The sequence below is a fragment of the Saccostrea echinata genome, unplaced genomic scaffold, assembly GCF_033153115.1.
Source record: "Saccostrea echinata isolate AGI-Se365-2 ecotype Australia unplaced genomic scaffold, CSIRO_AGI_Sech_v1 ptg000044l, whole genome shotgun sequence".
NCBI classification, from domain to species: Eukaryota; Metazoa; Mollusca; class Bivalvia; order Ostreida; family Ostreidae; genus Saccostrea; species Saccostrea echinata.
The window spans coordinates 4801339-4816461 of record NW_026889793.1 but is presented as its reverse complement, the minus strand read 5'-3'; the positions used below and the strand labels follow the sequence as shown (position 1 = coordinate 4816461).

General features: G+C 33.0%; 1 protein-coding gene across 1 annotated transcript; it reads left to right on the top strand.

Moving 5' to 3' along the window:
- Nucleotides 1-343: 343 nt before the first annotated feature.
- Nucleotides 344-14427, top strand: LOC133201491 (low-density lipoprotein receptor-related protein 4-like). Its single transcript, XM_061337289.1, has 7 exons — nucleotides 344-571; nucleotides 3869-4040; nucleotides 6392-6519; nucleotides 8149-8308; nucleotides 12693-12802; nucleotides 13069-13197; nucleotides 13740-14427. The coding sequence occupies exons 1-7, from the start codon at nucleotides 397-399 to the stop codon at nucleotides 14411-14413; spliced, it is 1548 nt and encodes a 515-aa protein (XP_061193273.1). The 5' UTR covers nucleotides 344-396; the 3' UTR covers nucleotides 14414-14427.
- The last annotated feature ends 696 nt before the right edge of the window (nucleotides 14428-15123 follow it).

Below are 15123 nucleotides of genomic sequence, written 5' to 3'. Positions count from 1 at the left end.
AATAAATCACATTCTACGACTTATACAATGACTGATAAAAATAAGTACAGTAAAACTTGTCTAATCCGGCCACCACTGGTTCCAAAGAAATTGGCCAGATAAGAAAACATTCCGGTTTGGACAGCAATTAAGAGAACTGAAATTACCGAAAGGGGCATGAAATTTAAAAGGTATTACACAAGATTTCGGAATACACAGCATCTGGATTAGGCAAATTTCACTGTATTCCTAATGGTCTTCGTTCTCCGTACTATTCACAATTTTTCGACATTTTCGACACAGAAGCAGTTTCTAAAGAAGTTGTATTTTTGATTTCATGAAAATGATTATGTTTCAGCAATAAACAATGAGAACTTCTTGCTTTTCACTGATTCACGAGAAGGCGAGATATACAAGATGAATTTATCAACGTATATCAGTGAGCCATTGTTCGGTTTCCATCCTAACCCTATTGCTGTAAGTTTCGATAAGGGAAAAGAACGCATTTACTGGTCAGATAACGGACTACGTCAATTGAAATCTGGTGACCTTGAAGGCAAAACGAATAGGGTAGTTCGTTACCTTGGAAATGGTAAGTAGTTTCTTATTCTTATATCAGTATGACTTATAGGCGAGAATATAAGGTGAATATAAGGTGAACCAAATTATATAATACAGGTAACAATAGTTGTGAACAGAAAAAAAAAATGTTTCATATACCAAAAATCTTAATAAAAGGGACCTGTAAATTTCACATATTTTGTTGTGTACATGAGTTCGAGACTTTTTGATGTCTCGAAAACAGCGAAAATTAATGTTCTCACAGTATTTGCCAAAAAATACTTTAAATATTTTGATGAGTTAGAATCTTAGCAAGAATCCTCCCATACATAATCCGGGTGTTTTTCGCTTAATATAAACTTATTAATAAATTCTGTATTAAACTTACTGATACAGAGAAGAATGAGGTGTATTTCTTTTGAAGAAAAATTCCGTGAACAAAATCGATATGAATTAATCAACACTTTACTACACATATTTTGCAAAACACAAAGGAAACAAATTTTGAGAAAGTGATAACATAAGGATCATTAAAGAAACCCTTTATGAATAGAATAATGTACGATTTACCTGTAATTGAAAAAGAAAACAAATGAAATATGGAGATAACTAACAGTAATCAAGCTCAAAGGTCCATTAAACCAATACAAATCGGGAGCAAGACCAACACGGACCTTTTAAACATCAGCGATTGAATCAGGTGCCATGGAGGAGGAGCATCTCCTGTCAACCTGTCAAACCTGTGTTTGATTCTTGATGTGATCGGGAAAACAATTCAGTGTATAAATAATGGCCTAACAATGGCCTAACAATTAGAATGAAAAAGTCAGTCAACAATTGACTTAATGATAGATTGTATTCACTCATATGGTCATTGTATCGACTATAGAATTTGCGAAATGTTTACCTTAAACGAGACTGTTGATACTCTTGCTTCGTCAACTTGTACATGTTTGTCAATAGTTTGCCTTGTTTTAGAAATTGTTTATACTAGAGAATGCTCCTGCATTCGAATCATCTGGGAGACATAAACTACATATGGGTATATTGCTAAATAAATAAGGGAAGCTGACGATAGAAAGTTGAAGCCATCACGTTTATCATAAAGTTTTGTTGTTAGGTTACCATAAACGTCTCTTTTTAAGAAAATATCCAAACATGAAACAGATTTGTCAGACTCTGTGGTATCTTTTATTTCAAGTTCACGTGGTTATATATCGAGTCGATATAGGAATGGAAAGTAACTATTGTTAATTGATAAAATGTTGTCAATATATCTAAATGTCTATGTAAAGGCCTCAACAAGTTTTTCCTCTTTTCATGAATAAGTTGTGAATAAATTCTGCATGATATAAATACAAAAATAGGTCTGTTAATAATTGGTATCATTGGGAATTCCGACAGATTGTTTAAAGACTTGATCTTCATAGATACTGTGAACAGAAACTGAAGCATCATTTTATTATCAACTTCAAAGTACTTATGTGTAAAATCAGCATTTTTTAACAAAATAATTTTGCAAATGTCCAATGACAAGGTTTAAAAAATTTAAAAGTTCCATTTGTATTGAAAAAGCAGGTCTTTATGATGTCAAATAGCCTAGACTTTGATTTGCCGTGAGGAATGGTTGTATAAAGTGTGGAAAACCCGTACATTTTGATGTTATTGATTTAACAAAAAAAAAAAGTGATTTTAATTTTTCTAAATGTTCCTTGGAGTCTTTAATTATCTACATCTGATTAACAACATCTCGAATATATTGTTGTACAATACTCCTGACGTTTCTCCTTCACTGCTGTTAATATTTTAGTTAGGAGTAAAGAAAGAGGATTGACATTACATTTACTGGAACCCGTTTTGTATCTTTGTCTGTAAGGATTTTATGAAGTTTAGGAATCCAGTATATTTATGGTAATTCAAATTCAATTTGATTGTTGTTAATATTGAAAATATTTAAAAGTGACAGATGATTTTGAACGATTTCCTCCTTAGAAAGGGAGCTATGAATATTAGCTAGATGACCACTTGCAGAATTAAATCCCTGCTCCTTTACAATACAGTATTATAATAAAATACAATCAAAATAATGAGCATTAAGATATTGAGCATTACAGGCAAAGACAATTTTATTCTTACCTGCTTTTTCAGCTGGGACCAGTACATACTGATTGTGTAATCTAATTTTTTTTTTTCACTTTTGAATTAAACAAGACAGAAGGCTCATTGCGAGATTTCAACATCCATCTGATACTTTTAATCTATTCTGACAGTTTCAAGTTTTAAAGTTTCAAGGTATTCTTTTTCATTTTTGACCCAAAGCCTGTCGTATTCTTCCACAGAATTAATAATATTTATGATATTATGACGCCAGTTGAACGATCAGGGTTCCTGAAGTTTTAGTGTTTTGTACCAATTGATTTATAAATAAGAAATAAATAGACCCTGCCTCCAAAAAAAGGAGAAAACCCGAAGCCTAAACAAGAGAAAGAACAAAAAATTAATAAATAAATAATAAATAAATAAATAAGATAAATATAAAAAAAAGACCTTTGGCCCACAACAGTTACCTGAGTAACTTGTTATGTTGTTACGAAGTAGAATTCAAAAAAGGTTTTCTTTTACTATTAAAAAAAGGTTTCTCTTACATAAAAAAAAAAGCTTTCTTCTATTATTACTATGAATAACTATGAAAAATTGTGTCCCAAAATTATGGTCCGCTTTAATTTTGATTTGTCTTTGAATCTTTACAACATGACGACGCCTCATTATCTATATGACTTACATGGTCTTGTAGACATGGAGAAGGATTTTTCCCCTGCATGCATACGTTATGTAAAATGCTCATGCTTACATATGTCAGCTTTTGGGATTTTTTTTTCAAAGTAGGTCAAATTCAAGGATCAATGTTATGGGGTCAAAAATATTTGAACCTAGGGAAAGGTCTTTTCACAAGGAATACACATGTGAAAAATAAAAGCTCTAGCACCAAATGTTCAGAAGTTTTTGGCAAGGTAAATTTTTGCAAAGAGACAAACAAGCAGACTGAGGAACAGACCAAGAAATACATGCATCTGAATCTCCGATTATGGAGGTATAAATATTTAATACACACATCCTCGACATTTCTGCAAATTTATGGTTTCTAAAATGGCTCTAAATGGGATTTCTTGAAATTGTTCTTATAGAGTACAGTCCAATGTAAACTGTATCATTCTTTTATTAAACCTAATCTCTGTACTTCTTGATGATATCCATAAACAGTCACCCAAAACTATGGAGGAACTATCATAAAAAAATATAGTTTATGCTCAGAATTTCTCATGTACAGATTCCGTGGTAGATGGGATTTCCATAGACTCGGAGTCTAGGTTGCTCTTCTTCACAGATTCGGGATATAGCACTATTTCCGTGGTAACTCTAGACGGAAATAATTATCAAAAAACCATCATACAGGAAGCAGTGGACAAACCAAGAGCAATTGTTTCCGATTACGAAACTGGGTAAATCATACATTGTCAGCTTTTTTTTTTTTTTTTTTACAAAAAATATCATTGCAAAACTTTCTTAGTACAAGATAACTGAAGAGAATCGCTTAAATTAAATGCCTCGGAGTCCTTTTCATTCATCCTTACAAAGAAAACTATCTATCTCACTAACCTCCATATTTTTTTTCAAACTAGAGACGGTTTGGCAATCACACAAAATAACAAAAAATGTATATTGATATATTTAATAAAATGGTTATTTAACTTAAACATCATTTAAGAAATAAATAACAAGTTTAAAAACTTCTCTGGGAAATGAAATGGGTCGGTCACGTGATCAAATCCTGTGAAGGCCGAAGGCCTTCTCAGAAGATTTGATCACGTACCGACCCACTTCATTTCCCAGTGAAGTTTTTAAACTTGTTATTTATTAATTATAAATACATTTGAGACGGACGATCGTATTAAAATATTGCATTAACTGTTCGTCGCAGATTTTGACAAATTACGCAAGGTGTAAATCGGCTTGAAAAGCGGTTACGCTTCAAATTCATCTGGCAAAGGATTCTGTTTTGAAGGGGATATTCTGCGAAAGGCTACTTGTGATCAATTATAGTGAGCATATTGGTGTCTGGGAATTTTTGTATTCATGAGAACCCATATTCGATGTTAAAAAAAAAACACAAGAAACACGTTCGATGTTTTATAATAAAAATTGGAGGAATTTCGGTCGGAAATGGATGGATGGAGACACTTGACCGGACCATTTAACTTGAAATCAAGTATAAAACTTGATCAGAAACATAAAATCTACGATTTCAGTAAGGCATATTCATTATAATGTTGACACGGAGACACTGGCGACAGCTTACATTGTTAAGACAACGATTTCGATGATGGAGGTATGCCTACCGAACTTCCGAAGTTCAGTGTTTGTCATCTGTTTGTGGCATGATCGCATAACATTGATATTTTCCAACATATTTTCAAATTTATTGTGAGTAAAGTTTAATGAAAAAAAAAGCATTCAGAGGTCTACAAGAAAAATAAGGGTAAACGTTGAGACTATACAGCTCAGACATGCAACTTATAACACGTACAGTAAACTTCTTTTATAACGTATTCGGTTATAAAGTATCTCCGGATATAAAGTAGCCATTCCGTAGTCCCGACAAAGTGTCTATATATTTTATTGGAAAAAACACCGCTTACAACGTATTTGTATATAACGTGGTGTCGCTTATAAAGTATTAGAAATTTGGTCCCGTTACATAATTACACCTCTTATAACGTATTCTGACGCGTGGTTTCACACCTTTTCAGAATTTTCTATCAGCTCAGTGACTGCGGATAAGTCACGGTTTGTTGATTTCATAGCTTCTCCGTAATGGGTGTTTTTCTAACGAGGTTTCTTTGTTTTTACAGGTTTTTACAGGTAGATGTATTTATAATAAATTGTTTGAATAAAGTTCATCGAGTAGATGTACTCATAATTGTTTGAATAAAAATTCACTTTTGAGTCAGGAAATAGCAATATAACCGAAAATGATATAAACTGGTGAAAGAAAAATACATTGATTCAATATCAGTAGATCGCGACGACGACGAGGCCATGCCTGACACATGCATATCATCTACCCAGACGATCAATGGGCATTAGTCCGAAGTTTTCACGACTCTGGCAACTCTGGAGACTTTTGTAAATAAATGTCGTCAGGCCAAACAGACAAACATTACGGACTTTTTATATGATCTGACGATCTGTGATTTTGAAATAATTTAAACTTTGTGAAAATAAAATGTTACTGAATATTAATCTTTCTTAATATAAGAAATGAAACCAAATATACCTGTAAATCATTTATTTACATACTATTCATACTTTATAAAATATTTATAACACACTAGCTGTTTGAAAAATGCTTACGGTAAAGGTGTACTGAGTACTTCCGGTCTCCGTTTATAACGTACACCGGTTATAACGTAGGATTTATCACAGTCCCCTGAGATACGTTATAAAAGATGTTTACTGTAGTTTTCTATTCTCTATGTAAAATCTATCAAGAACTGTATTATTTACTCGTTTACATTTTAAATAAAATGATTATTATTTTACTTGCGTATTTGTACATTTTGATGCATGAAAAACATGCTATATTGCTAAGGAGAGTAAGTCTTTTATGTAGATATTACTGCGCTGTGTGATTAGGTCACGTAATGACCTATGACCTTCGAAAAACTTCATACAGGTATGAAGATATTTGCTCTCTGTATATTTATATAATAGATACCACAAATGTATATATATAGTGTTTAAGATATTCTGTCTAAGCCTCTGAAGTTCTAAAATAATTATCTTTTAACAGGGTTATATATTGGACGGATTGGGGTGAGAGCCCACGGATAGAAAAGGCAAACTATGATGGATCAGAAAGGCAGGATCTTATTACGAGGGGCTTGTATTGGCCAAACGGTCTGGCAATAGATTTTGAAGGTATACATTTGGCTCTGAGCATGCAATGATGTAATGCATTTCTAAATCAACTTGAACAATATATATATATATATATATATATATATAAACTTTTCAACTGAAATGCAGGTGTAGTTTCAATCTACATTAGAAAACATTATACAATTCAAGACGGCTGTGCATCTTGCGCTCTATTATTTAATTTTTTTACATTTCAAGGTACATTTTAAAAATAAATGAAATGAATCAAATCATACATTTCCATGAATGTCTCTTTCAATTACAGGATAAAAGAAGAGTTGTTTGAGAAACACTGATTCCCCGTATGACATAGCGAAAGCTAATGTTTCTCAAATGCAATTCAAACTCAACAATCAAGGGATGAAAAAAAAAGTTAAATCCCAAATAAGGTCTTGTCAAAAGGAATACACCTCTGAAATATGAAAATAGCAGAACTGTATACAAAATGTATGGCCAACGTTAAAGGTTCTCTACAGTAGGTCAAACTCCAATGCCAAGGTCAAAGGTTCCAATATATGGTGCCCAAAGGAAGATTTTGTCACAAGGAATACACATGTAAAATGTATAAGCCTTAGTACCAACCATTCAAAAGTTATGGCCAGAGTTAAAGTTTTCAAAAGTAGGTCGTACTCCACGGTCAAGGTCAATTAAATGGAGCACTAGGGAAGGTCTTGTCACAAGGAATAAACATGTGAAATATAAAAGCTTTAGCACCAAGTGTTCAAAACTTATGGCCAAGGTTAAAGTTTTTCAAAAGAAGGTCAAACTCCAAGACAAAAGTGTCAAAATTGTTGGGACCCGACGGAAGACCTTGTCACGAGGAATATACATGTGAAGAATTAAAGTCCCATCACCAATCATTCAAAAATTATGGCCAAGGTTGAAGTCTGGTAAAATTTTTCAAATGCTTGTCGAACTCCAAGGTCAAGGTCAAGAAGTCAAAAATGCTGGTGCCTAAAAGAAAGGACTTGCCACAAGGAATATATATGCGAAATATGAAAGTCATAGCTCCAACCAATCAAAACTTATGGGCAAGGTTAAAGTTTTTGCTAACGAACAGACAAAAAGACATACATACAGAAGGAAGGACAGAGCAAAAACTATATACCCCCCAATTTTCGATTACCTGGGCATAAAACAAGATGCTAAAGAAATAATTTGAGTGTTTATGCATTTTTTGGATTATTATCTTTTTTTTTTATCCCCAGGGACCCCTCTAAGGTGTCGTTTGTTTCCATGTTTTAAATTCTTATTGTTAATATTTAAATTAATACCATTATATTTATTTGAAAATTTTTCAAAAATTACATACATTTGTCGTATCCTTAAAAAAATGATACAAAATCAGATACTGTCGTTTGTTTCCTTTAATGTAAGAAAAAAGGATATAAGTATAAAAAATGATTTATTCAAGTAAACTTATTTTGATAAATTCTAAGATAACATTCATGCCTTCTTGTAGCACAATTCATGAATATATCAAACAAATGTGTTGGGCCGGATACCTGGATAAACAAGGATAAGAAGCATCGGCTATGATCGAGAAGGTTCAGAATAAATAAAATAATAATGACTCTACATTCACATACATGAATAAATAAACATCTGTGCCATTTGTTTTCTTTATAGAGGACATTATGTACTGGTGCGATGGAAAAAGTGGTCTCATAGAAAAATCAAACTTAGATGGCACGAACCGGCGAGTACTTAGTGATCAATATGGAAAAGCCCATTTCTTTGGATTGGCACTTGACAGAAAAAGATTATACTATACAGACTGGTCAAGAAGGTATTCATATCCATCTGTTTCAGACTTCATTCATTGAATTCATAATATAATATAATTCAATATGATCAACCAAATATACTATCTCTATGGTAACCAAAATTTGAATAATTTTTATTTACTTTATTTTTATTTAATCAATCAAGCTTCCAGAAAAGTTATAAATCACTCAAAATAAATCAATAATTTTATTTGTTTATTGTTTTTCTAAATGACACATGTTTTTAAAGGATAAATTAAATTTTGACACTTTTGACACATAAGATTTTAAAAAAAAAAAAAAAAAAGGGAGAGAAAAAATTACAGTGTAAAGACGAATAATGACCCCCAGAGAATAATGACCGGGGGTCATTTTTCGGCGTCGAATAATAACTCCGGTCATTAATTGACGTCGAAAACTGACCCTTTTGCCCATAGAAAAAGTGTCATAATCCTAAACGTCTGCATTCCCTACGTGAAGAAAAATGATTCCCGAAGAATAATGACCCCTTGTGAATTAAAGTTAAAATATTTAGGGGACAAAAAAATAAATCAAGAAACCTGTTGGCCAAAAATGCTCACCTGGGCATATCAGGCATAGCATCGAAAGGAGGGGAAATGGGGCATTATAAGAGGCAAAAATGACAAGTTACCCTAGAAATATCTTTGATGAACCCCTCAAAATGTTTATTGAAGTAAGGGTGATTTCGTTTTACTCTACTGTATCAAAAAGTTTGGGGTAGGGCAACCACACTTGCAATGGGCATTTTCAAGCGAAATAAAAATTTACGTTCATGCAAATAAAACGGCGAGGACTTCCCATCCCACCCCTGATTCTTTGCAACTGAATGTTATGTTCACCTTGTCCACTCAAGCTGGAGATTTTTTTAATTACACTGTATAAAAAAATAAAGGGGGGGGGGGGTTACCAGCATTTCAATAAACATTTTAAAACTAGAAATTGCTAAAACTCACAAAAACGCAGAAAAAGTTGAGGGGTCAATCTCTCCAACTTCTCTGATTCTTTGTACCTGAATATTATGTTCACTTGAGTGGAATTTGGATGCAAGTGAAATAACTTTTCAGAATTGTTTTCAATCTATTTTTAGCTCAATGTAGGAAAAATAAATCCCGCAGTTCACTTCGAAGGTTAATAAAATAGTCTATCTTTGATGATAGATTGAAATTATTAATTTAATTCAATATACACTGTATTAAAATGTTCTAATATTGATCTGACAAATGCATCACTGTTTTAAAGTGGATTTTTATAAAAATCCTCTTACATGTATGTATCTTATTCTCAGACGACCATATTAACAAACTTGAATGTACATTATACTGGGATTCTACTTTATTACTTTTATATATTTGGAAAGAAATTCCCATAGGCCACTGTTTATAAAGAAACTTTAATGCACATTACACGACTGTATATATTTCAGACCTGCACACATTTTATGTCTTATATTTGCCACGTCTACTTTATATTTGGACGTTCTACTGACTATAGACGATAAAGACTAACTTACAACTAAATTCTCTAACAAACGGGACGACTTTAACTTTATCCATTGTCAACTTTTCTTATTTATGTAGTAATATTCCCCTATCATTTGCATATGATGTTAACGTCTACCAACTTATTCGATACCCAAAAGCACATTTAATTTTTAAATCGACTTAGGCTACTGACAGATACATGTAAGTTGATGTTACAAGGATTTCAACAACCTCGTTTAAAGTCAGTATTTCATAAATTCAATGGTTGTGTCAATGACTCTTCGAACAAATATAATCTATAATTGGGTCAATTGTTTGGCCTTTGTCTTTATACTAAATTCGACAACGGAAAGTTCCGTTTGCCTGATTTATTCATAGGGCTCAGGGCGGATGTGACGGGTCAACAGGGGATGCTTACTCTTTCTAGGCACCTGATCCTACCTCTGCATTTTTTTTGGGGGGGGGGGATATGCGCTTTAAACAAAATTGTATTGTTTGTGGCTATTTTAAAATCCTCACTGTTCGTTATCTTCACTTTTTTTCATAAGGAAATATATCCAGAGTGTGTCGTTAGCACGAGATATTATGTCATTTGCGATACATTCTACCTCATATGAACGATTTTTTATGTCATTCAAAAATAGATATATATATAATTCCTGGTGAAACATTCCGTATTTATTTCCGAAAACCTTATTAATTATTTCCTTCACTTTTTTGAAAAAAGGTGATCGTACTCAAAACATGCTGAATTCCTGGGGAGACATGTTTACCATTGAAAAGCCAGAACATCGATCCCGCTTGTCTGTTATTTAGCTATGAATGTTTATAATCAGTCAAATATCCAAATATGAAGTCATAAAGGGAGATAAGTCGCCCGCGTGGCGCAGTGGTTAGAGCGTCTGATCTAGAATCGCGGAGTAAGGAGTTGATCCTTACGTCGCGGGTTCGAATCCCACTGCGGGACGTGGAGACCGGTCCTCCGGATGAGACCGTATAAACCGAGGTCCAGTGTCGCAGTAAGTGCTGGCACGGAAATGATCCCTCACTGCTCAATGGACGTAAGTGCCCAGTATAGGTCAAAATTTGAAGCCCTCCACCGGCAAGTGATGGCGTCTCCATATGAGTGAAAAATTCTCGAGAGGGTCGTTAAACAACGAACAAAAAAAAATAAAGGGAGATTACGTTAAAAGTTACGAGGGTCATTCAAAAAATACGTAGACAATATAGCTCTTCCTGATATTATTTTTACAAGATTTATGATCAATACATTTCCAAGTGCAAAAACATTTTTTGTCGATGTGTGAAGTTTCTTTCCATTTGATGAAATGGAACTCGTGTTACTTAATTTTAAATTCAACATATTTTGTCACCACGGAGCACTCTTAACTACATTGTGACATCAAAAACACCGTAAACGTTATTCACAATTACTCCCACTTGTCATTTCTCACACGGTTTGTAGCACCTTATCAACTCCCTTAAAAGGTCTCCATAATACTTGACACAGAGGTTGTCAAAAATTGGTTGAATAGCAATAGTTATTTTCTCAGTGTTATCAAATTCTTTACCGCGTAACTCCTCTTTTATAAGTTCAGCAATGAAGCTGCATATCACCTTCCAGGACGATACTTAGTCTTTTGACCAGATTTTTTAATGAAAATCTGTTTCATCACAGATTGTACATCGTCCGATGCAAAGTTTCTATCACTCAAATACCGTTTTTACCATTAATATTTAAATACACCACTCACTTCTGATATATATTTTTGGTTCCTCCATCATTTTCAGTTTGCTTTAGAGGTTTTTCGGGATCGAAACAAAATTATATCGCTACTCACTGCTCTGTGACGTCCTATAACGTCATCTTTATTAGCTCTTCTAAAAGAAGATAACCTGTCTTCTGAAATTGATATCTCTCTAACTAAGCATTGTATTGCATAACAATTAGTGCTTAAAATTATAAAACAAAAAGTGTATTTGAAATCTTTAATTTTATGTCATTTAAGTGCCATTTGTTACAGATATAACTATAGATATAATTGGGTGAATTATTAGAGAATTACTCAATTTTGACCGTGCTCCGTAACCCTATTTTTGCAAATTTGAATTTTAAATAATTTGGATACTTACCACGAAATAGTTGTATTTCTAAAATTAAAATTACATGGATTTATTGTCAAAGTATGTCTACCGAATTTGGTTACAATATGACGTTCAATAAAAATGTTATGAAAAAAGTCTACGAACTTTTTGAATGACCCTCTTATAACTAATAGTAGCTATTTTCAATATGTGCTGAGAACCCAATAGGCTTAAAAGATAGAAATATACATGTAAATGTAATGCTGTTTTATTGCATTTTAGTTTGACATTCGTCCAGTGTTAGTAAAAAAGGGCATTAAGAAGAATTGAACATTGAGGTGCAAACCTTGGCATCAATCACCTGCTATAAATCTTGTATCACTATGATGGAAAAGGGGTCATTTTTCAACGTGGGTCAATTTTTTATAGGACGCATATACATGTACAAAACATAAAATGACCTGACGGCTGGGGGTTTATTTTTTGTTGTTGAAAAATGACCCTCCGGTCATTATTCTATGAGGGTCATTATTCATCTTTACACCGGCAGTATTACCGACACCTTACATTTTCGACATCAGAAATCCTTTCAGTGAAATTATGGTCCTCTAGATGAAATTTAATTACTGACTAAAGAAGGAGATCGGATTCATGAATCTCATAGAAGTGAGGCAAAGCCTTCAAAATAAAGAGAAAAAAAACCTTCCAAACATTCCTTTTCTTCCGATTAAATGCATCTTATTAAGAAATGAAGAAATGTTCCTTCAGTTGTGTAATGGATCTTTCTCGTTAAAGTGATATATTTTTGAAAATTGTTTAGTTATGTGATGGAGCTATTGATTCGAAGTGGTATGCATTACCAACTAGGCACGGAGACGTTTTCAAGATTGAATGGAATATACTTTCAGAAAGGAGGATCTTATGTGCAGGGTTAATACACTTTTACAATACTTGAATGATATACACATTTTCCCTAACTTTTATTCAATTATGTTTAAGAAAAAAATCGCTCAAATTTCTTGAAATCTTTTTATACATGTTTATCTGTCTTTAGAAAAAAATAAGTTAATGTATTCAGTGGAAATAAGCAATGTGACCATTTTAGCTATGTATAGTTATATAACTTCCATTCAATGTAATATCATTATTGTTAAAACTTAAATCATCTTGCATATAATAAAGCTCGAATGTTATAGAATCCACAGGATGTACCCGTAAACGAGGAGGGTGTTCTCATATATGCATACCTCGGCCAAAGGGAAAAGTAAAATGCTTGTGTCCTGACGGAATGTCTTTACAAAATGACGAGAAAGAGTGTGAAGTGGGTTAGTAATTCATCTTATTTCTGCAATGCACATGTATATAATCACATCTTTAACAATAAATATTTTGTATCATATCTATGAAAATGAAAGAAAGTTTTCTTTTTCTTTCTTTATTTAATAAGTTTCGGAGATTATGGAAACTCTATTCTAATAAAAAAAAAATCTGTGATAACAAATCACTGGACTCACTTACAAATTAAACTGTTAATAAAAAGAGGATCCCTATCAAATGAAACTCTTAGTTTTAGATGTATGTTCTTCGAACTAAGAATATTTACAAAATAATGAGACTAAAAATTATTCAACTAATATTGCGTTACCTTTTCCTTTGCTAAATGTCTGTTCTAACAATTAAAAGCACAATTTAGTTACACACTGTATTTCATATTATTTCGGTTTATGCTCCATGGGTAAGTAATGAAATTAAATAAGTAAAATTTTAGGTTTTGCTTTTCTCGGATATATGCGCATGTAAGGTGCGTAAATTATCGTATGATTTTATTGTAAGATTTAAAAAAAAAATAATTTCATTTTCTTTATAGATCCACAAGACGCTTCTGAACCATTGCGTCTGCTGGTTATAGGGAAGGTTGGTGTTGGTAAAAGTACCGTTGGTAATGTGCTAATCGGAAGAAAGGTATTTGCAGTTCCTTTAGTATTTTCCAATCAACCAGGAACAATAAAGTCGACAGCTGTAGAAGCTACCAATTTTCTTGGGCAACATGTTCGCATTATTGATACTCCTGGTGTGTATGGGTCAAACCAAGAAGAAAAAACAATTAAAAATGAAATAGCTAAGGGATTGCGACTAGCTAAACCTGGTCCACATGCACTTCTCTTTGTCATTAGGATAGGAAAATTCACAGCAGAGGACGAGAAAGCCATTGAGTTTTTTGAGAGAAATTTTGGAAGTCAAGTAACTAGATACATTGTTGTTGTATTTACTGGAAAGGAAAAATTGGTAGGTGAAGGCATAAATATTCATGACTACGTCAAATCGCTGAACCCAAAATCGAAACTGAAAGCTTTGATTGAAAAGACGGAACACAGATATGTCGCATTCAGTGATACTGGTTTTATATTAGACCAGAAGAAAAACGTTGACAGTCTGTTAGACATGATTGGAAGAATGATGCTGAAGAACCTAGCTAGTCCATACTTTGGTGACCCTGAAGATGCATTTGTGAAACATGAAAAGGAAAAATACAAACCCTAAAGAAGATTCCTGACTGCGTGCACATGTTCATTATCAATCTGGTTTTGAATTTTTTTTTCAATGCTGTAAATTACATTTATTTGAAATGATAAACATGTACATTAATATATTGTAGATTTGTTTGGTGAAGAACAGTCATTTTATTTTTATGCATACATGTATGTTTACAAAGGTTTCTGCTTCAGGTTCATATTGCCATAACAAGACGGATTCTATGCTTTTCAGAGTAACCCATTCTAATTCCTTCAAATCTTTTAAGAAAATATGTATAATTCCTTTCAGAATGTACTTTCAATTTAATAAGAATAAATTGACAATGCTTTAATAGAAATCAAATCTCTTTGCTCAATTTCAGCAGAGTTTTAGAAAAGAAAGTACATTATATTTACCTTTCAGATGAGGATTATTTTTTTCTGCATTGGACTAAATTGATAACTCCCAGACTGATACAAACAGGTCACTTCTAGAAAGTTATGTCACTTGTACTCAACTTCTACTCATGTGAACACAACAATAAAACGCATAAAATTGGAAGAGGGATAGGTACAGTTGGCCTGAACCCCTCTCCGCACTCTTTTGAACGTAATTTGTACTATAGAATATATGTAGTATGGAAATATTCATCGAGAGGCTGCCCTCCCCCCCCCCCCCCCCCACACACACATAGACATTAACCACTCCACTCCAGTAATAGAATTCAGATTTTTAGA